Source organism: Vanessa cardui, chromosome 7 (genome assembly GCF_905220365.1).
Source record: "Vanessa cardui chromosome 7, ilVanCard2.1, whole genome shotgun sequence".
In the NCBI taxonomy this organism is placed as follows: Eukaryota; Metazoa; Arthropoda; class Insecta; order Lepidoptera; family Nymphalidae; genus Vanessa; species Vanessa cardui.
Window position 1 is genome coordinate 8,388,021 of NC_061129.1, and position 24,212 is coordinate 8,412,232.

Genomic DNA, 24,212 nt, shown 5'->3' on the forward strand with positions numbered 1-24,212 from the left:
CCGAGAAAAATCATTACATATCAAGAATTTTTAAGGCAAAATGAATTTAGTCTAAAACTCTAGGTAGGAAAAGGATAATAAATGCCGTGGTAGGTACAGTAAAACCTTTTTAAATTTTATTAAATTATGATTTAAACAAAATCAATTTCTGCGTCACCCCCAAGTAATATACAAATCGACATAATATTTTGGCAACAAGAAAAATTTAAAAAACGAGCTGATTCAATATCAGTTACTTCTCTAACTTTTCTAATCGCATATGCTGTGAAGTTGGGTCTTCCTGTCAGGGGCGATAAATGAAGATACCACTGGAGTTTAGAATCCAATGTTATTCCTTCAAACACCGAAGTATCAGCTACACCAAGACAGCCATCGTTTAACGATAAATTGTCATTTTGCTTTCTAACACTCGGTAGGGTAAATTAAAACATTTTGCGTTTCAAGTATTCAAAACTAAATTATTTATTGTGATCCATTCGTGTGTTTCTGATAACCTTATAATTCTGTGAATCCTCCGCTAACATTATATCACAAATACCTTTAACATAGGAAGATCATTTATATATACAGAGTTATTGTTAACTCAACATTGGAGGTGATAGGGGTGACTATTTGCAATAATTTTAACCCCCATATGCATGATACAAAAGTGACCCATTTTTGAGTTATCATGATTTTTAGCTTTTTTCAAAATTTGTCAAAAATGCAACTTCAAAAATTTATTTAAAAAAAAGTATCAATTAAAATCTATTTTTTTCTTTTGTTTTATAAAAAACGATTAAACACTGGATATTTGTCAATATTTAAACAATAATTATCGGCCCAAATTTAAAAATTCATTTTCACAAAATGAATTTTTTTTCAATTATTTTTAGATTGTTTTTTTCCTCAAAAATGCCTTAAAACTAAAAAAATCATTATGAAACTTGGCCTGCAGATTATTTTAAAAAAACATAACCGTTTTCTTATCTTTTTAAAAATGTATAAAATGAAGGAAATTATTTAAAATCAATCGAAATAAAATGATCAGAAAGGACGCTGGTGGAAATTCGTAGTCAAACATCAACGAATTCGTACTAAAGGTCGCTCTTTGAAATTCTCACAAAATTAACTAAAAATAAAAACCAATGAAAAAAACTTACGCATTAAGTACAAATTTATAAAAATAACTTTCCTTTCAGAGACTTCTTCGTGTGTGTGCTGTGCTCTGTTATAGAGGCGTGTGGCTATATTACAAAATGTCTTTTGTATTACTTGGCTATTGAACTGTTTCTGTTTCTAAATTTTATATGAAATTTGTATTAAATATGTTGGTTCATTGGTTTTTATTTTTAGTTAAAAACAAAAAACATTAAAACTCAAAAATGGGTCACTTTTGGATTATGCATATGGGGGTTAAAATTATTGCAAATAGTCACCCCTATCACCTCCTAACGGATATACATCGAGTTACCAATAACCCTGTATATACTTACTTGAAATAGAAAAGACCCTTAAACTGATCCTTGTAGAACACCAATTTTAACGTAGATCCAGAAGACCATTAATGAAAATAATTTTTCATTTTTTTTTTGTTATGGGTCCAAACGAGCAGGGGGCTCACCTGCTTGCAGATGCGTTGCCGGCCTTAAATGTTGGAATCTTTGGCTTAAGTAATATTTTATCTTATAAAAAAGCGTTTCATGTTCTAAACAGTCAATTTTACACAAATCACAGAATACTCCAATAGCATTGTGTTTATCCGTCACTTTGATTAAAATAAAATATTTAAAAATTATAACTTAATAACTCGAACCATGTCAAGAACATATTTTATGGTTTTCTTTTTTCATTTATTTTTTCACAAAATTATTGCTTTATCTTAGAATTTTTTAAAATCATTAAATCACTTGTGTTAATTACAAGTGTTGCTTAAAGTCCTCTCATGAGTTTTAACGCCTCAATCAATCTGAACGTGTCTGGGGTAATTGAAAAATTATTATCAATGGTATTAAAATTATTTTCGTCACTTGGGTGTTTATAACAATTGTGTGTATCACTTGACAATACTAACGAAATATCATAAAAGTATCGAATTAAATGCTGACATTAAACTGGAGTTAATCACCCTGGAGTGATAATCCACCTGATTTACATGTCAACGTAAATGTGAGGTACCGCGCTAATGGTAAGCTACCACCGGCTCTTCTCGGTAAAATCTTCTTTCCGAAACGATGGTAGCTTTACCTTTTTAAACAATACCAATTCATCACAGCGACATGATTTTTCATACAAAAGCGCTTTCATGTACCTACTTACTTGAATAGACTATTTGACAATGCGAAAAATAAATTGTGAATTATTGTAATCATATCATATTTGTATCATGCATATTATGAGTTTAAAAATGGTTATTTACTAACGAAACTTGAAAATGATACTTAATTTATTCAAAAATCAATAAATAAAAATGCATTTTTTCAAACGTTTGTCACGTGACACAAACCGCTCCTGATTGGCCGGACTTATGATGAAGTCACTTTCTTGTAAACCTTGCTTTTCTACTATATGTACCACAGATTAAAATACAGCAAAGTGACGTCACCGACCCCATTGCAGCGCCATATTGTCCAAGTAGCGTGTTCGCGCGTTATTTAAATATGGATTTTTTAATATGATATTTTTCGGCAAATATGTACTAGAAATAAAAAAAACAACTTTTACTGGATAACAAGCTCTACTAAATTATATAAAATTGATTTTAAAAACCAGTCAAATTTCCTATTACGAAATAATTAAATATTTTGGTTTTAATCAATTTAGGTAATCTTATAATTAAAATTTGCATTTAAATTGGTACTTTTATGGCATGTACTTTCTTTTTTCAAAGGCAACTAGTATTGTAGACAAATTTTACTATTTTAGGTTAAGGAAAACGCTACTTGTTACATTTTCTAATCAATTTAAGTATTTTTATATACACTGGAATAACGTGTTAACTCTACTTAATGCAATAAACAAAAAGACGCAAATCGCAATTAAACGAAAAGATAATCTATGATAAAAGAAGGGATAAAGAAATCGTTGTGTGGTTAAAAAAATCGTCATTCGTGTAAAAAATATATTTATTGGTAATTTATAATTACATCCAACATTTCATAAATCCTTTTAATATACATATTATACTCTGAATGCATCAACAATTATTTCTCATGAAAGATATCTTAATACAGAAAAATAACATGCATGATTTTCTTATTACCTGTTCCATTAAAAAACGTAAAAAAGCACATTATACTAATACCCCACACATAAATGTAAATGCCTAAATACCTAATCACCATATTTACTTAACATAATTATTACTTTTACCTTTTAATGATCCAGCATCTATATAATTATTTATCGAACTTTTTATCAATAAATAAATTGACAATTATTATTCCTTAATTTTAAAACAATTCAGATAACATTATATATGTAAATATATAATGTTGTAGATTTTATAAAACATTATTTTCATATTAATTATTGCAATATAATTGATTTATTTGATTCATTCAGTCTTAATTTTAAAGAACCCTAAACTTGATAAAAAATAAAATCATAATATTTATATTTATAAAAAAATAACAGTATTTGTTTAAATTAAACATTTCATATATTTTAATAATTAACTAGTATATAAAAAATATTTTTAATAATTCTCATTGAGACTACTTTATTATTGTATATGGCAAATATTGCATAAAGTTTATAACTTTATATAATTATCCAAATTTGTACCATTGTCATGAAATCTCTTTGCAATGCAAACCACCTTCCACAATTAAATATACTATAAATGCATACATTTTCTAATCATTATAAAAATATTCAATAAATGATAATAACAATAATCTATTATTAATAAAAATTATACACATATATATCTTACTACATTTAAAAATATACGTCGAAAGGCAAATTGGATTCAAATAGATTAATTTACTATAAATTCCTTCAAATAGGAAAATATATATTAATATAACATATTTGGCTTAATTTTGACTAAACATTTAGAGCACAATTCTTGTTAGGATGCCTTTAAAAATAATAGTAAAAATTGAATGCATTAAATGCTTAAATTGTAAATGCAACATCATCAATCTGAATAATCTTGCGAGTTAATTGAGAGCTGCTTTTCATTTATACTTTCTTTGTAATATGATAGAATCTTTAAAATTGTGATTTTATTCCTTGCATAAATTTTGTGTTAAAATTACAAATAGATAAAAAATTGTATACTTTTCTTTTCAAATTGTGATAATTCATACACACTTATTACTGTTGTGGGGCAAAATGAGCCAGAGCATAGTCGTGATAGTACATCATGATAGCGAGCGGTTGGCCCAAAATAAGAGAACTCCATACAATTATATTGCCCCATCGAGCCCCAAGTTTCTTCTCTACTACGCGGGATATCACAGACAGAGGAGGTTGCGCCATCATCCCCAAAAACGCCCATACCCTAAACATCTGCAGCGGTACACTAACCTGGAATCATTTATAATCCTTTAAATCTGAATTATTAAAATTGATATAATATATTGCTTTATATTTATGTTACCGTAATTTATTATTAAGTTAACATTTTAATTTTTCAATTTTCTAATAAAAAAAAATTATGGTAAAATAAATTGAAAACGAACAAAAGGAATGAATATGATTAAAGTGTCAAATTAGCTTTAATACGGTATATCATCTACAAAGCCAAACACCCACATAATTTAACAGTGGTATGGTATACTCACTAAGTATTCGTGAAAGAATGCCGATATAAAGAATACAACTATACTAGCAGCCCCTTTAGAATATCCTATCTCCGTCATAGGAATGTATACATGTCTGACAGCCCACAAATGGACGGGCATGTTCCAGGAGCTCCAAAATACGGAGATGTTGTTCGCATTCCACCAGTCGCTGTAGAAGTTCCGGTCAGCGAAATGCAACAACTCTCCCATGAGGTTGAGGAATGAGTGGAAACTGAGGTAGAAGAAACACAGCCAAATGAGATGATTGGGTACCTGGAAAAAGAATACAGACACTATATTTTTACACATACCAACTCGAATCATATATACTAGTCAAAACAAAATAAGGGCCAATTGTCTCCTCTTCCCCCCGGACCGCTTTAGAGTGCGAACGTGTACCCAAACTTTATAATTTTGGTAATTCGAAATTAAAATAAAATTATTGAAACTTAAATTCTGGTGAAAAAATAGGAGTGCATAATAAACAAGGAGTAATTCACATGAAGATTCAACCTTCGTGCAGTTGCTGGTGCCCTGGTACAATCTCTGAGGTACCGTAAACTCGACCTTATTATCACAATTAAGTCCTTCAACTAGCCGTCGCCTGCGCACGCTACAGCTTTCAAGGCCACACCCCTATATGCTAATTGGTTAAGCTAATTGCAAGGCGGAATACTCTTACCGGGCGGTACCGTCGCTTGCAAATCAGCGCTTGAAATATCTACAAGATTTTTTTGCAAAGGTTACGGCCTCTTTATCCTGATTGGGTATTTATTTAACATACATACAATCGTACTTATGAGCTATTGATAATAATTGTCTCAGGCTACTTTACGTTTCTGCTGCCCTAGTAACTACTAGTTATGGAAAGTACACTAAATAAGTCCATATCGGACTCGAATATCACCCTTTCGGGAGTAAGTGCGGAGATATCTCCTACTTATGTATCGAAACGCAATAAAAGGAGAAGGGAAGAGGACTATGATCAGGCCTTAAACACATTTAAAGATGAAATGAAGGATATGATTAAGTCGCTCATGGCTGCTCAAGAAAAGGAACTTAAGAAAATTACGCCCACATTGATGGAAATTAAACAGACTAACAGCAACATAGAAAGTTCTATATCGTTCCTAGCAGCCCAGAATGAAGAGCTCAAACTGAAAGTTGAAAAGCTAGAAAGAGAAAATAAGAAAGATAAGGAATATATCACATTGCTAGAAGAAAAACTTGAAGATATCCAACGAGAAAATCGGAAAACGAATATAGAGATTAAAAATGTGCCGAAAACAACTAAGGAAAGCAATGAAGACCTAATCAATATGGTGCTCAGCTTGTCTAAAACTATCAACTGTAATCTTTCAAAAGCAGATTTAAGAGATGTATATAGAATGAAGGGAAAAAAAGAAGGAATAAATAATACGCCTATCATTGTCGAGACTTCTTCTACTATGCTAAAAACTGCCTTTCTTGCAAAATGTAAAACTTTCAATATTAAGAACAAAGAAAAGCTCCGAGCCAAACATATGGGTCTAACCGGGAACGATGATACTCCAATCTTCGTCTCCGAACAACTAACACCCAAGGCGGCTCGCTTATTCTTCATTGCTCGAGAACTAACCAAATCCAAGGCCTATAGTTTTTGCTGGACAGGCTACGGACGTGTGTATATTCGAAAAACCGAAAACTCGCCTGTTATATTGATTAAAAATGAATTTCAAGTACAAAGCTTAATGCAAAAAGATTGACTACTCATAGTTTTTAATTTTTTCATAATTAGTTATCTTAATATACTTTTGTGTAAATTTTTGTTTGTAAGCAAAATGTGTATTATAATATCATTTTCAATAATTACTACACACTACTTAACATTACATTTACTACACACTATTTACAATTATTCTCGTACTCAAATATACCTTATTATTAATTCATTATTTACATTTTCAAATAATCACTTCTTAATGTACACACGTTTAACAAAAATAAAAGTCATATTTATAATTGGGTTTAAAATTTTTTACACAAATACTTTACACAACAAATTATTATTTATATACATAGATACTTATAGCAACGTATTTTTAAAATTACTTGTTACTGTTTATGGATAACATTCTCAATATAGAAGAAGAATTAGAATCCATAAATATAGCGCGATCAACTGTATGTAATCCAGAGGATTGCAACCAGTTCTTAATTAATAACAATATTATAGTAGATAGACATATTAGTATCATTACCCAGAACATACGTAGTATATACAAAAATATTAATGATTTCGAAACTCTTTTGTCATTGTTACAATTCGATTGTGATATTATAATACTTACGGAGTGTAGGATATCGTCACAAAAACATATACCTACAATTGATCATTACGATTTGTATAGTAGTAAATTTAATATTAATCAAAATGGCGGTGTTGTTGTGTATATTAAAAACAGGTTTCGAAATATTAAAATAGAAGAAATTTCTCTTGTTAATGCAACTTGCATGTCCATTACGATTGATGATGACACAGTTATTTTAGGTGTTTATCGTTCACCTTCTTTTGTCAATGCAGATCAATTTGTTGATTCTTTAGGTAAATTGTTACACTCTATTAAGCATTATGGAAATGTTATAATAACTGGTGATATAAACATTAATATATCAACGAATGGTTCTGACAGAAATAGACATAACTATCTAAATGTACTAGCTGAATACGGAATCTTACCGGCTCATACATACCCCACTAGAGAAGTAAGTTGTATTGACCATGCTATGATACGAGCATATAAAAATATCGCTGTAATGGTATTAAACACATCCGTAACTGATCATCTAAGTGTGGTTATATGCCTAACATCAAGGCCTACGATTAAAAATAATTGTGCTAGATTCGTTACAAACTTAAATGTCGATGCAGCCTTGAAACAACTAGAGAATTGTAATATGTCTCCATTACTTTCTTTATTTAACCCTAATGAAATTGCTGATAAATTATTAAATGAACTTACTTCAGTTATTCAGAATAATACAATTACTACTAAAATTCCTAGAAATAAAAGAATTATAAAACCTTGGATAACTCCTGGATTACTTAAATGTATTAAGAACAGAAATAAAATGCAATATAAACTTAAAAAGAACCCTAATGATAATATACTACAAATAACTTACAAACGCTACAGAAATTTTTGTAATGATCTGTTAAAAAAAGTAAAACGTAACTTTGAGCGCGCGCAACTTAAACAATCTATTAGAAATCCAAAGGAAATGTGGAAAAATATTAAATCCATTGCTTACATAACTAAAAAAAATCAAGCCTGTACAGAACTATTAAAAATAAAGCCTTTAATTGGTGAATCATTAGATAGTATCAATGATTACTTTTCAAAAATTGGTAAAAATTTAGCTGAAGATATAATAAATAAGCAATCCACCATAACCTACAACGATGTTACTTATAGGTTTTCAGCATCTAGTGGTTTACCGAGTTCTTTCGGTTTAGTTCATACTGATGAGTCTGAAGTAGAATCTATACTTTTGAATTTAAAGAATAACTGTGCTACTGGATGGGATAACATACCTACTAATTTTATTAAGCTTGCTAAACATATTCTTGTCCCAATTATAACACATCTTTGTAACACCTCTTTTGACAAGGGCATCTTCCCAGACATTTTTAAGTTAGCTGTGATACATCCTATTCACAAGAGTGGGAGCAGAGACGTGATTGGAAATTTTAGACCAATATCAATATTGCCAACACTATCTAAAATTCTTGAAAAGTTAATTAATAAAAGGCTAATCAAATACTTAGAACATCACAATATACTTTCCGATTCGCAATATGGCTTCCGGACTAAAATTTGTACCGAAGATGCGGTCATAGATCTTTCGAACGAAGTAGTGAGAATACTTGACAACGGCCGGAAATGTTTAGGCATATTTCTGGACTTGGCCAAGGCGTTTGATACCGTCTCTGTTCCTATTCTCCTGAATAAGCTTGAAAAAATTGGCATAAGAGGTACACCACTTTCACTTTTTGAAAGCTACTTAAAATATAGAAAACAACGTGTTAAAATTCAAAATAACTATAGCCAAGATGCACCTATTACATATGGTGTACCACAGGGCAGTGTCCTTGGGCCGACCCTATTTTTAATATTTATTAACGATTTATCAATGCTAAAAATTAATAATTGTAAAATCTATTCTTATGCAGATGACACAGCCCTGATCTTTAATGGTAACTCCTGGGAAGAAACAAAATTATTTGCTGAGAAAGGTCTAAACATAATAACCCATTGGTTAAATCAACATCTATTAACTTTAAATGTGACTAAAACTAAGTACCTAACTTTTACGATTAGAAAACCATCCCAACCCCCACAAAATTTTCAAGTAAAATGCCATACATGCTCCTATCCATATATCAATAACTGTAGTTGTCTAGACATCGAAAGAGTAACTGAATATAAATATTTAGGTGTTATAATTGATCAACATCTCAATTGGTATAAACAAATAGATAATTTAATAAAAAGGACAAGAAATCCTATTTGGGTTTTTAAAAAACTTCGTCACGTTCTACAACCCGATCTGTTAAAATCAGTATACTTAGCTCTCGGACAGTCAATTCTTACGTATTGTATCCCGGTCTGGGGAGGTACCTGCAAAACCCAACTTATTCACTTAGAAAGAGCCCACAGATCATTATTAAAAGTAATGTTCTTTAAAACGTATGGATGCGCAACATATAATCTATATTCAACAACCAAAATATTAACAATCAGACAACTTTACGTTCTACAAACTGTGTTGAGAGTTCATAAGTCATTAACATATAATAAACCAGACAAGAATAGAAGACGAAATCATGCAGTAATTAATTTACAACATTGCAACACACAATTTGCTAACAGACAATACAACAAACAGTCTTCCTTCCTTTATAATAAAATAAATAGGATTATTAACATTTATGACCTTCAATATCATCAGTGTAAACAGACATTAACTAATTGGCTTTGTACTTTAGACTATTATGCTACTGAAGAATTATTAACTGTACAAACGTAAGAAATATTCATATTCATTAAAAAAACCATAATAATAATAATAAGTAAATAGGTATAAAAAATAAAATTATATAATACACACCCACACTAATACACACACACACACACACACACACACACACACACATACACACACACACACACACACACACACACACACACACACACACACACGCACACACGCGCGCGCGCACATGTAAAATGTTTTCCATTTCCATTTTTAATCTTAAAATAAGTTAAATATTTATTAGTTTAAAATTGTATGTTTCGATATATGTATATCCAGGAGGAGGAGCGGGTATTTTGAGATACAGGTTTAACCTACTTCAAAATTCCTGTTGCTAACTATTGCTGTACAAACTGATTTAAACAATAAATTTTTATTTTTTTTTTTTTTTTTAAATTGTTTATTTTGACTTTTGAAGCGATCTTAATAAACTTTAAGCTATCGGTACCGGTTAAGTTATTTTGGGGCGTTATATTAAGTGTTGACAAACATTATGACAGTATATCACTTACTTAATTTTTGAAGTGGGTAAAATATGAAAATTTTTTTCGAAGTCACTAAAAATTACCCTATTTGAAGTCGACTTATTGAGTCATTTAAACTGTCAAGTTCTTGGTGAACTGCAGGAATTTTCTTTGTTAGTGCGTGATTATCATTTTTAGAGGACATACAGATCACAACTAGGACCATAACACTGATTCAAGAGGGCTATTCGCAGCTTTCTGTAGCTCTGCAGCTGGGTTTTTCAAGGCGAGCAATCCAGAATGCTTGAATTAGGTTTCAAGAGTCTGGGAGAGTTACAAGAAGACCAGGACTAAGGCAGGAGTCGAGCACCCACAGCACAGGAAGACCGCTACATACGGTTAACTGCGCGCAGAGAGCGAGTCGTCACCGCCGGTTCCTTACAAAACCGCTTGCGCCAAGCGACGGGTACCGACGTAAGTGACCAAACGATGAGGAATCGTTTGCATGAAGACCAACAGTTCTCTAGACGACGAGTAGTGCGAATTCCACTGACATCCACACATCGAACAAGGCGATTAACGTTCGCTAGACAACACCAGGCCTGGAACATCTATGACTGGAGCAAGGTATTGTTCACAGATGAATCCAAAGTGAAATTTTTTTTAGTGACGATCGTCGCATTAGAGTTTGGAGAAGAGAAGGAAAGCGATTTTCCGATGCTTGCATCCACCAAAGTGACAGATTCGGGGGTCCCAACGTAATGGTGTGGGGCGGAATCTCACTATCAGGTCGAACCGAGCTCGTAATTCTCAACGATGGCACGGTAACGGCTCAACGGTACATTGAGCAGGTCATAAGACCCCACGTGGTGCCATTTTCACAGAGAATTGGTGCAGGATTCCAATTAATGCATGACAATGTCCGCGCTCATACAGCTAGAGCTACTGTCGAAGCACTAGAAGAAGCTGGTGTACAGGTGCTGCCGTGGCCCGCCAATAGCCCGGACCTTAACCCTATTGATCACATGTGGGATTTATTAAAAAGAAGCGTTCGTGACACAAATCAACCGGTAACTAACGAACGACAGCTCATCAACGTGCTAAAGACAATCTGGGAACAAATCCCTCAGGAGACAATACGACACCTGGTGGAGAGTATACCTTCGAGGCTTGAAGAATGTGTTCAAAATAGGGGAGGACACACACGTTACTGAAAAAGATAAAAAATTCACCAAATGTTCAGTTTTTTTTTTTAAATTAGACACTTTTTTCAAATTGTGCATTTTAGGTTAAAAGGTCGATTTTTCCAAAAAAAAGAAAGTTATGTTAATTTTAGAGTAAAAAAAAAATTCTGCTGCTCTATACATTAAAAATTTACTAAATATTTTAATATAATCATTTTCATATCCCTAAACCCCATATTTTTTTAATCCACTAAAAAAACATGGTGGCCCTTACTTTGTTTTGATAGTTCAATAATGAAACTGGTGAATAATGGTTTTGATGAAAAAAATGTATGTAAACGTACTTAATATTTAATATAGATATATATTTAGTTTTTATTGTAGAATGTCAGTGTACAAATATAAGGTTATTGCAATGACACCATTAAAACTATATAGTATATTTGTAAATAAGTTGTAATAATTTATACAAGGTGTATTATATATGAATATTTGATTTAAGTTTGAATATAAACTACTTACGGCTAATTTCAACAGTCGTTCCGTCATCTTTATGAAGCCCATTTCCGAAAACGGATCCACAGCGTTTTTCACAGAAGGTATCATCCATTGTTGGAATAAAGCCATCACCAAATTCATACCGAACACAACTTCTATTATTCTTTTAATTAAGAATCGTTTTCTTATTCTGGAAAATAAATGTGTAAATTTTTCATTGCAAATAGGAAAATTTAATGGCAAATGAAAAATGGTAGTAAGCATCGCCTACATTGCCAGTGAACTTGACAACAAATAGGTATGTTATGTTCCGTGTGCCTGTTTCTATCACCCTTCAAAATAGACCACAACACTATTGTATTGTACACAACAAATTTAAGAAAATTATTAAGGAACGCTTGTGTGCAAAAGGTTACTATACAATTAATGAGTTTATGATCGATAGCACACCTTGGGAATGAAACGATCGCCTCCTGGCTATTTCATCTCATATTAAATTGTTTAAATAATATATGAGACAACTAAAAAAAAAAAAACCCGCTGAGTTTCTTTCGCCGGTTCTTCTCAGGTCAGGGTATTTTCTTTTCCGAACCGGTGGTAGTGTTTCAATTGACCATCAATAAGAAAGTGTAATGCTTCTATATTGAATAAAGTTATTTGAGTTTGAGTTTGAGTACAGCTGTTTGAGGGACACAATACTATAATGAATAAATACCTGCCTAGAGGTGTTTACACACCACCACCTTTAAAGTCAAGGCATATAATATCAGTAACATATAAGTATATATTTAAATATTAAGAAATAATATAAAGAAAATAAATACAAGGAAATTGCTATTTCTAATACAAGAAATAAACTACTTATTAATACTTGTATATATTGACTAACACATCTTAACATTAGCGGAGTGTAATATATGGAAGAAGACTAATAAACATGGTTCATATTATCATGCAGTTTTCTAAAAGACTACTGTAGATGTTTAATAAAATACTATTAGAACTACTGGAAATTTGGAGTTTAGTCCATTTGACCAGTGATTTGAACATATTCAAGTATGGATTTTTTTTGACTTAAACACATAACAGTAATGACTGTAACCCAAAGAAACGCGGTTCCTCCATGTACCTTCCTCATAATACAAGTGCATACTAATCCTTACCGTGTAGTGCGTGGGAAATTCAATTCGTAGCAAAGTGTTGGTGCCAATAGGAAGTAAAAAAGATCTTTAAGTGTCAAATTATCCGGATATTTCACTAAACCAGCCGATACAAAGTCGTGTTTCTCGTCTTCCAACGTTTCTGAAGACAACACACACACATGGATAAAATGATTTTATATACATATGGGATAAAAAGCAAAACAAACAATTAGTAAACATAAAATAGAATTAAATTCATACTTAAGTACATATTAAAAGAAATACATTAACACTAACATAAGTACATTAAAAAATACTATTAAACAAAAAAATTGTATCAGTGTAAATGATAAAATATATGAAGTAAAGATACATATTAAAAGAAAAATTAAAGATATCATGTACAGTACCATAAAAAAAAAGACTATGAGAAAGAAGATATACGTTCTATTTGAAAGAAGGCATTATTTGATTGGATAGAGAACATGCAAAAATTTACAATGTAGTTTTAGTCATTTTAGTTCTTTTTATGTTTCAATCACACAGTCTTTACTTACTGACAAAAAAACAGTCTTCCTAAAACATTACATGTTAAAAATGCATATTCATTGATTATTGAGTGTGGCTTCAGTAACAATAAATTGAATTGAATCAGTAAAAATGAATTGAAAACAATTTGTAAAAAATAAATATATTTTATTACAAGCTACCAGTCTAAAAAATCTTTTTTAAGTTTTTTAGTAAATAACTAGTGACATTATATTTTTCAACAATACTGAGTACAGACGTTAAACCAATGTAGTTTCTAATGAACATAATCTTAATTTAACTAACTGAACAGCTTTATTAGAAATCCCAATAATATAAGATCTTTAGAAATATTTTTTATTTGCAAAAATAGTTTTGTTCTATTAAGAAAACATTACTAATAATGCCTATATGTCTATTCAACATATATTGGTATTTCCCTCCCTTTAAAACTAAAATTTGTAGAGATGACAATGGCTCAAGGTCATCAAGGTTAAGTTAGTCAGAAATGAAGCTGCAATTGAAACGATTGACAGAGCTGTATAGATGATATTGACACGTCTTTTCGGTAGTAAATTGGAAATTATTCTTTGGAAACAGCACTACTTTGAAAAGTAATTGACTTATAAAATTATGCACACTTCCTACATAGAGATTAAAAATGCTATTAGTGCAAGCGAACCAATCACCAAATGTTATAAAATGTTTAGGAAACAAAAGCTGCAAAAAAATATACATGTTATAAAACTAAGTGCATATCCAGCATTCTGTGCTGTAATCAATATCTCACTTACGCTCATGTTCAGCATTAATTAGTTCATCTGGAATTACAACACATTGTTAAATCTAAAATTGTATATGCACTTCACTTGAGCATTTTACTTTAAAATATTAAGTTACACAAAAAAATTGCTACAGTATTGCTTCCATGAACACTGCAAGATGTAGCCATGAATCGTTATAACACAATATAGTATACATATACATTTAAATACTCTAGGCGATTTGTTAATTGCTCTGATATATTATGCATAGAACCAGTTCTTGGATCTAAAACACAATACCATCCCTATTCTTTCGAAGCTATAATAACACCAACATTCAGAAAGGTATTTTTTAACTAAACCACAATGAGTAAAAAATATCATAAATTATATTCATGATCTTGTCCGATGTTATTGCATCAAACCAATGTGAATAGCTTATTTATTATGGTGATGAGCAAATGGAACACTTAATGGTAAGTGTTCACTGCCCAGAGACTGCACTATCAGAAATATTAACCATTTCTTACATAGCCAATGCACCATCAACATTGGGAACCAAGATGTTATATCCCCCATACCTGTAGTGACATTACCTCACTCATCTTTCAAACAGAAACACAACAATACTAGATATTGCAGATTTGTGGTAGAATGTAATGAGTACCAAGTGGGCTTGCATTATGGGACCACCAAGTAAATATTATATATTAATATATCTTCTCTGTTTGACCAATATGTTAAGGTTGATTCCTACTATTTCTTATATAACAGGAATCCATATTTTTAAATCTTTTAATGCTAGTGTGTAAGTATTACCTATATTTATAAACATTGAAAAGCTTGACATTATAATCCGTAAGCAAAATTAACTAATTATATATAATAAAATACAACCACTGAACTAATTAAGATAATATTAAACCTAGACTTGAATATAATAATTACTTACTCCAATTAGGTGCCGATAGACTTTGTCGTCTCAATGTATTTTTGTATTGTTTCCCCTTCATTCCTAATCTGCACCAATGATTCGTTTGACAATAGCTCCACAATTTTAAGAAAAGAACTAAGTATATTGTGCATACTGTTGTAATGCCAACTGAAATTATAAAAATACAATAAATTAATTTAAAAAATTTTTATTAATTAGTACTGAATCTGAATATTATTTGATCAGGTTTTAATTTACTAATACATTATTTTTTGCCAAGTATTTCCTTTTATTTATCATTGGAAATATATTTAAAATTGGGAAATCGTATGATATGTATTGTATAAGCAATTTTAGTAGGTATTGATTATAAATCAAAGTATTTTTGACTATTCTTTTAAAGAATTAAAATTTAAAATTTAAAGTTACATTAAACAGACAATTATTTCTAAAAATAAACTACACAAAGAAAACATGAATGAAAAAAACATGCATGTTAACCAAATAAATTATTAGAACATAAAGAACAAAACTGTAAAATTTACATATGTATGATATCACCGAAAAAACACTGAATGGGTCAATGAGTGATTTAAATAAACACAAAGTTGGATTTTTGTCCGTCAGTATTGTATTATTTTACTGTAGTAATCAACAGAATTTATAAAGCATAAATCTATTGAACTCCATGGTAATTGGTAAACTTAGTCGTTTGCTAAATAATGACATCAGCCAACTTGGAACATACAAAAAATTTAAATAAATACAATAAAGAGATATCCTTGGATTTGAAATAACACAAGAGAAACTGTAAGCAACACATATAAAGCCATTAGCGTTAGTTAGTTTAATATACAAGTTTAATACTAACCAAAACTAAATTGGGTTCCTTTGAAGTACAAAATGATTACAGGCAAGCTTATCTCAGAAATCATGTTTATGATCTGCAGACTAACTCCAAGTTTTTGTGATAGTATCTCCTGTAATTAAAAAAAAGTAATAATGTAATTAAATATAGGAATATAAAAGTAATTATAAAAATATTATAGAAAAACGAGATCTCTTACCACTGCTATAGCCTTTTCTATCAACAAACATGTAACTGCCGGCACCACACTAACTGAAATTAAGTTTTTATTATATGGGTTAGGTATGGTAAGTAGCCAGATTAAAAACAAAACTAGAAACATTTAAGATTAAAAGACAATTAGAACATGAGCTTTGGAATTGCAGTCTATCTTGAAATTAAAAAGTTGATTTGGTAGTTAGGTATTATCGAAGCTATTTGCGGAGTAAAACAGTGACAATACATGTATGTTTTGAGTATCCGTTTGTTATTGATATTTACATTACCTATGTTGTACAATGTTCAATAAAAAATAAAAGTCAAGACAAAATACTATCCATTTAAATCATTACTAATGCTCCTTGTATGTGTCCTCCAATATCCAGGCATTAGGATAAAGAAAATGAATATTATAATGATTGTGTAAATTTATATTGATACTCACAAATTAACAATATCACAGATGGATATTGATGACTGTAGCCCTCATTATGTCCAGTCAAAACAATAATCCATTCAAATGGATTAACACGTATACCATATCTGTAAATAATAATATTTAAAAAAAAATGTAAATATTGATTAAACCATATAAATATTGCTACTTTACTTCAAGATTTCGGGAATAGGCAATCCATAAAAAATATACAAAGACCAAATGAATTTGAGGAATATAATAAATTCGAAGTAATTTTAAATTTAAAAATAAAAGACCTTTCAAAAAATCTTACTTCAAAAAATTTTCAAGACACAACCGTAGTCCACCTATGGTTAACATAAGAAAACCCCAATTCACTAATCCAGTAAAATTTGTAAACTCCGAACTCCATGAAAAAAGTGAATCTCGAGGTTTGTGACAGCTGAAAAAAGTTTTAAAAATATATTTTAATTAATTAACTTTTCACAACAGATGAGTATACTAAGTATACTCCAAATAATTTTTTTTCATGATTCATCAATATGTTGTCCTTTGTTAATGTGCAAAGTCTAATAATGCTGCAGTTTTCCATTATGTAAAATGTTACACTTAATTATTTAATGTTCCTTACGGTTTGTCTAACTGAGACTTTCGCGCTTTTTTTTCTTTTTCAGTAATTTCTTCAGCTTTAGTAACACTCTGGGCTCTCCTATACCGCACAGCATTTTCCTCTGTTTTAGACATAATGCATCCACTTTCGAGCTAAAACTAAAAAATTACCGAAGCAATCATCAACAAAAATCACAGTAATTATTTTATCTTAATCGATATGCCGCCTTATCAAACTTATGTTATTATTACTCAACCGACATGTAACACATTCATTTTATTCTTACCTTTTCAGATCAAAAATTCAGTACATATAATTTAAAAAAATATTAGCACAGTTTCAAAACGATCACATAAAATTAAATAATTAAATATCAAATTCATTTAGGAGTATTTTATTTTTGTGATAAGATAATTATTTACTTCATCTTGTTACAAAATAAATCGGACAGTGGACACTGGGCAGCACAGATGACAAAAAACATTAGTTACCAGTTAGTAGAAGCTTCAGACTTCAGATTTTATAACGAATCAGAATCACTCGTAATATGAACCGGCAATCATAATCCAATCCAAACGACATCTGCGAGTTCTGAGACATCTGACCACAAACCACAAATGAAAAACAAAGAGTACCTACACAATCACGGCGATGCTCAATGCCAATCAGAGCAAAGCAAATGTGTACTGTACATATGAACTTAAATTCGATCGTATGAACAATTTTTAATATCATGTATTTTTTTACACTACAAAATAAGTACCTACAGTAGTACGATAGTCTAAAAACCATTATTTTTTATATTACACCGCACATCATATTTCAATATTCATATTTTTATTTGAAACATTAATATTCTTAAGTATATTATATATTCTTTCTTCTCATATATATATAATATATTTGCATTGTATTTTGAGTTCTTTCTAATAGTAATAAACAGAATGCAGGGATATATTTTAAGTAAAGCCTGCGCATGCGCACTACTGGTATGAATAATAATTTACATTATCATATAATTATCAATTAAAAGGGATACTTCGGCGATAGAATAAGTCTGAGGCCGCATTACGGTTTTTTCCAGCTAGCGGTTAACCGCTACAGTCGCGAAATCGCTTGAGACGCACACACAACGATTAAAAACCGCGAAACCGCTCGCGATTTCAAGGTGGCAGTATTGTGTTATTGCTCTGATATTAAGAAATAGAAAGAGAAGACGTCAGCGTAAATTTCACAAACAGTGGCGTAGCTATCGTAGGGCCAGGTGGTGCAGTGCACCAGGGCCCCTGAGTTCAGAGGGCCCTCTTAACTAAACCTTAAGCTGCTAAAGCTAGGAAATCACGACCCTGCGCACAAGACTTCTTATTTTGTATCTATAATTTTAAAGGGTAATTATTATTTAAAGAGGGATGGGAAACGGGGCCTCATTCTTTTTCTATGCACCGGGGCCCTTCCTCACCTAGCTACGCCACTGTTCACAAACATTGGATTAATCCACTCACAAGCCGTAGATTTGAGAAAGAATTTTAGTAAGAACTATTGAACTTCCTGAGAAAATTTTAATTACTATAGGATGTCGGTAAGCTTTGATAAGGTTTTACACATTGTGCGTCCAAACATCGTTTACCGAATACTGAGCAAAATCCGCCCGCGGTTATCGCAAGTGCGTACGCGCCAGCTAAGTTCTATGGGTTACAAATTTGTTGCAGTTTTCACCCGAGAGTTTCCTTAGTAAACAAATTCACGCGATTAAAAATCGCGGCGGTTTAACCGTAGTGCGTGCTTCAGAATAAATAAAAAGAAATAAACGTAGATAATAGACGAACAAAGTTAATACTAAATGACGCATAAAACATATATAAGTTATAATTAGCCTCATTAAAATGTTTTATTAATATTAATGATGAACAATTAAAAATGTACTAGTGTAGATATGTATGTATTGATCTAAAGCATTAAAACACATTAAATAGAAACATTAAAAATGGATTAATACCTAAGCTCTACCTATAATGTTATAACAAGAAAATAGAAGCTTTTAAATTCTTACGGTGCAAATGTGTATGTGTACAAGTATGTACCACTAATATGTGGTGCCTACTTCTCATCAGTTAGCCCATTTACCAGACTACCTACCTTTGATATTATTAAGAGACGAGTCATGGTGAAACTGCCAACTGGTCAGAAAGATTATCAGAACAAAATAGGCTGCCCCAAAATTAAAATCTTAGGTTATTTAAAAATAATTGGAAAAGGAAGCTCATGTAAATGAACTAAAATAGTTATTTTAATATCTTAGCAAGATATTAAGTAACTACCTTTTTTTTAACCAGCTGTACCCTCGCCGTCTTTTCGATCGGGATCGCTTTAGCATGCTATAGTGACACCCTGACGGTCGGCCCGCTTATGCGGGCCTTCAACACTAAGGGGGTTTTCGGGGTACTGAGACGCCCTCCTCGTCCCTGCGGTACCTGTTGAGGCGAAGCGGGTCTGCAGCGGCATCCTCTTCCCGCGGCTTCCTTCTGCGATATCACGTCTTAGCAAAAGGAGCGCATCTCCAACCAGCACATCTCACTGCCGAGCTTTTCATTGACGATGCTCGGTAGCGAGAGGTCTCCGCCCACAGTCGCAGCCAAGGCAAGCCTCTGGGGTCCCTATGTAGCACACTCAGGGTCTGATGCGCCGTGTCTACTGGAGCATCACACTCGTGGCAGGAGGGTGACACCTCCCGCCGCGCTATTCCGTGCAGGTACTTACCGAAGCATCCGTGCCCAGTGGTAAGTACCTGTGTCAACCTAAAGGTGAATGTGCCCTTCTTCCAGCAACTTAAATGCAATTAAGCTAAGTACTATATAGTATTTCTTATACTACTATACTAGTACCTACTTATTGTCTTAAAACCAGAGATCTACCGGCGAAATAAATTCTTAAATTATGTACCGGCAGAAATCTCTAATCTCTATGCACGTATCATTATTTCATCGAATATTACTATGTAACACATAAGAATGCTATTATTTCCATTTAAAAATGTAGAGATTTCGAGAATTCCGACTGCACATACTGCGCTTAGATAAAATAAATTGTTAAATAATAATATGTTAAAAAAATAAAATGTTTAATTTTATAATCTGTTATAATATTTTTACTTTCACAAATGTCAACATATTTAAGTTGACAACTGTCAATTGATATCAAAGGTCCATTTTGTGACGACGGAAGTGTGGGAGTGTAGTTATGTTGTTGCTAACGTAATGTTACGCGAATTTAAATTTCTATAAATTTAATGGGATAACCATTATTATTTAGAACCCTTTCCAGAACGATATATAAAGTAAAAAATGAAGATTTGGACATCAGAACATACTTTCAAGTATGTTATGACGCAACAGAGACAAAGATACGATGATAAAAATCTTAATAAGCCTAAATGATTTAATTTAATAAATTGTTGCAGCCATCCATGGGAAACTGTTGCACAAGCAGCATGGAGAAAATACCCAAACCCAATGAACCCAGCTGTTATTGGGATTGATGTTGTTGATAGGAAGGTCGTAGACGGCATTTTACACACACATAGACTCGTCAGCTCAAAGTGGTTTTTTCCGCGATGGGCACAAGCAGTAAGTTCATACTTATAATTAATTCTCTGTTTTGAATTACTAAAAACAAACTGTTAGGTTGAATTCCTAATGTAACTGAACATTGTATTGATTTCAGCTAATTGGCACAGCTAAGATTTGTTATGCCAGTGAAAAGTCGGAAGTGAATCCTAATGAGCGTGAAATGACATTGAAAACATCAAATTTAACTTTTTGTCGTTATATTGCTGTTGATGAAACAGTTAAGTACACTCCTCATCCTTCTGATCCTGCTAAAACTCTTCTAACACAAGAAGCTGTAGTTACTGTACAAGTGAGTATTTAAAACATTATTATAAATTAAGTATCTGTTTATTCAAATTTTTGTTGCAAAAGTGAATGAATTTTTTTAGATCTCTTTTTATCTTCAAGGTCATAGTAATGACTGATATGTAATCTTTTGACAGTAACAAATGATAAAAAAAATAACAATTACTGTTTTTTTTTTGTTTTATATTGTCAAAAACCATATGGTAACATATTGTTTAGAATTGAAAATTATTTGCCTTGTGCATGAAAATAAAACCATAATTATATATATTTGACCAAATCACAAGACTAAATACTTTGTACTAATCATTTGACAAAAAGATAAAATTTGGCAAAGATTATAATGTAATTGTCTAATAATAGATATATTAGTGAAGGCTTAAGGATTGATATAGCACTAAATTGCTTTAGAAAAAAATTAAATAAAGTTGATGAACATTTAGTTTTCTGTAAAGTGAAAATAAAAAAATATATATCTATAAAACTCATGTAAATATAAATACATTAGACACCAATTTTATCTTAATATTAGCTTATTATAATTTATCACTGAGCACTTTGTACTTGTTCTAATTTGATATTAATTCTTTGTTCAAATTTGTATCTATAAATATAATGAGTTATGTAAGTATATATATATATATATATAGCTATGGAATGTGTGCAAGCACTTTGTTCTGTTGATTGTACAATATGTGCCTGTCAGTCTGTTACGAATTTAAAATTATAAGACAGACTTGTGAGGATAACTGTTACATGGTGTAATTTTTGTAAAAACAAGAGTCTAAAAAATAATACTCATTTATGTACTTGAAAATTTACTGCTTAGTTGTGAGTTTAAACAATGCTTTTTAAACTTTTTAAAAGTTGTTGAAATATTTTTTTAGACAGCATCTGCATTTGGTATACCTAAATGCATGACTATTCACCAAATTGTTGGTATTTAATACATTATATAGTTTTTGCTTCTTAATAAATGACCTCATTCATAGTGAAACATAACAATTTTCATAGATGATAAAATATGAATAAGATGATTATTTAGTACTTTGTGTTTGAAGAATTATTGAAAACAAATCTTTAAAATACACATAATAATAATAATTGAAACACTTAGATCTCAGAGTTGTAAAACAACTCTTTAGTTTTTAGAGGACTGGTCAATTCAACCAAGACATAGAAATTGTAATACTAATGCTAATGCAGGAGATTTCTTCTCACCATTTCCAAATTTCATGACTTTGACAGATGCTAATTTTAACTTCTATGTGATTATTCAAGTCCACAATGGAAATAAATGTTAATTATAATTAAAAGTAACTTATTCATATTATTGAAAACTAAAAAAAATATAAACTGAGATTCAGAGATTTTTTTAAAAACATCCTGAATGTTTGACTATTTGTTTGTGATGTTAGGTAAAATAAAATGATATAAGATAAGGGTAGAAGCGCTAAAAAGCTATTAATTATAAATGAATATATAAATATGGATGACATGTCTAATAGATGTTTTTTAATTTGTACTTAAATTACTAAAGTATTTTGGGCCATGTCATAAATTTATAATTTTTTTTCTTCTTTCAGGGTGTGCCACTAAGTAGCTACATGGAAGATTTGCTGACAAATAAAATTTCCTTGAATGCAGGAAAAGGTCGTCAAGCTATTGAGTGGGTCATAGGAAAATTAGACTCTGAGATAAAAGAATTAGCAAATACAGCCTGCAAAAGCACGGATGAGCTTCTATCACAGACAAAAAAGTCATTAGATGACATCACAATTACAGCAAGAAGATCCATGGATGATATATCAACTAAAGCCAAAAGGTCTTTAGATGATATAGAAAAATTTAGAAAGTCTAATGCTAATCAAAGAAGCTGAAAAGAGGAGTGATTTCAAATAAGACCATAAGGGGACATAAGGTTTTTGACAATCATTTATAACAATACATTTTATTATTTTGTAGAAAGGTTTCAATTTAACTTTTCATATGCATATAATGATTTCTGCAAAAGCTGTCCCTTATGATGATCACATTTAATTAATTGATATGATAGCAATGTCTTAATTATAGTGAGGAATGTATTATTATTAATTTATTAAATGTATGTATGTATTAGTAAAATAATTGTGTTTTTATCAATGTGTAGTATAATTGTTAAAAGCATTTGTCATTTGAAATAGTTTAGTTTGTTAACATGCATTTTATGTACATATAAAAGTGAGATGCATTTTCTGTATTTCTTTGTCATTTGTGCTCTAGACCATAAAAAGACACGAATTTATAGCAAAAGAAGTTTTCTATACAGTAAGCTTATTTTTAATTTGTTAGATCCAATTGAAATGTTTTCGTCAGTGAAATACAAAAGTTCTTATTAACTCAATTATAATTACAATATATTTTTTATATCTTAAAATAGAAAATGTCGTAACATTCTCAACTTATAATTTATAAGCACAAAAATCAATTCCATGTAACATTTCTCACTATATATCATTGTATATTTCTATTTAATAAAATAAATTTTTGTTTACTGGCAGTATTTATAATCTTTTACTAAATATATTCCATAACCTTAAATATATTCCATCCTTAAAATAGTAGACTAGATTTAAATATAAGCGGTTTTTTTTTATAAAAATAATATATTTCGTTTTATACGGTTATAGAATTATGTAGTATTTTGATATGCACGATATAATTAAATATTCTAAGACAACAGTCGCGCAAACTACGCACTCGGGATAGTCTTGCGCAGCAAAAATTGCAACACGACGTTACAGTATGACGCCGGATCGTAACACACCACAATGAATAATAAACAAAGGACTCATGGAGTACATAT

The 24,212-nt window shown here is 30.8% G+C and overlaps 2 protein-coding genes across 6 annotated transcripts; one reads left to right on the top strand and one right to left on the bottom strand.

The window, feature by feature from the left end:
- Positions 1 to 4,066: 4,066 nt before the first annotated feature.
- Positions 4,067 to 18,107, bottom strand: LOC124531113 (diacylglycerol O-acyltransferase 1). Of its 5 annotated transcripts, none has more exons than XM_047105570.1 (12): positions 17,948 to 18,107; positions 17,478 to 17,614; positions 17,160 to 17,288; positions 16,874 to 16,971; positions 16,430 to 16,482; positions 16,234 to 16,342; positions 15,381 to 15,530; positions 14,459 to 14,485; positions 13,158 to 13,296; positions 12,019 to 12,184; positions 4,773 to 5,045; positions 4,067 to 4,515 (listed from the first exon to the last, which is right to left on the bottom strand). In XM_047105570.1, the coding sequence occupies exons 2-12, from the start codon at positions 17,588 to 17,590 to the stop codon at positions 4,303 to 4,305; spliced, it is 1,470 nt and encodes a 489-aa protein (XP_046961526.1). In that variant the 5' UTR covers positions 17,591 to 17,614; positions 17,948 to 18,107; the 3' UTR covers positions 4,067 to 4,302. The 5 variants fall into 5 exon arrangements, with proteins under 5 accessions (XP_046961526.1, XP_046961528.1, XP_046961525.1 ...); XM_047105572.1 differs by having other exon boundaries at positions 17,478 to 17,608; positions 17,948 to 18,084; XM_047105569.1 differs by lacking the exon at positions 17,948 to 18,107 and adding an exon at positions 17,743 to 17,920.
- Positions 18,108 to 20,626: 2,519 nt separating this feature from the next.
- Positions 20,627 to 23,909, top strand: LOC124531194 (protein slowmo). Its single transcript, XM_047105684.1, has 4 exons — positions 20,627 to 20,829; positions 20,914 to 21,079; positions 21,177 to 21,371; positions 22,954 to 23,909. Exons 1-4 carry the CDS (start codon positions 20,798 to 20,800, stop codon positions 23,245 to 23,247), a joined length of 687 nt encoding a protein of 228 aa, XP_046961640.1. The 5' UTR covers positions 20,627 to 20,797; the 3' UTR covers positions 23,248 to 23,909.
- Positions 23,910 to 24,212: the final 303 nt, after the last annotated feature.

Excerpts from the sequence above, each read along its gene's own strand:
- LOC124531113 (XM_047105570.1), bottom strand. The coding sequence starts at position 17,590 with ATGTCTAAAACAGAGGAAAATGCTGTGCGGTATAGGAGAGCCCAGAGT. Across the intron at positions 17,289-17,477 it reads AAGTCTCAGTTAGACAAACC|CTGTCACAAACCTCGAGATT; the intron begins GTAAGGAACATT and ends AACTTTTTTCAG. Across the intron at positions 5,046-12,018 it reads AACGACTGTTGAAATTAGCC|GTACCCAATCATCTCATTTG; the intron begins GTAAGTAGTTTA and ends TTCTTTTTCCAG.
- LOC124531194 (XM_047105684.1), top strand. The coding sequence starts at position 20,798 with ATGAAGATTTGGACATCAGAACATACTTTCAA. Across the intron at positions 21,080-21,176 it reads TTCCGCGATGGGCACAAGCA|CTAATTGGCACAGCTAAGAT; the intron begins GTAAGTTCATAC and ends TATTGATTTCAG. Across the intron at positions 21,372-22,953 it reads AAGCTGTAGTTACTGTACAA|GGTGTGCCACTAAGTAGCTA; the intron begins GTGAGTATTTAA and ends TTCTTCTTTCAG.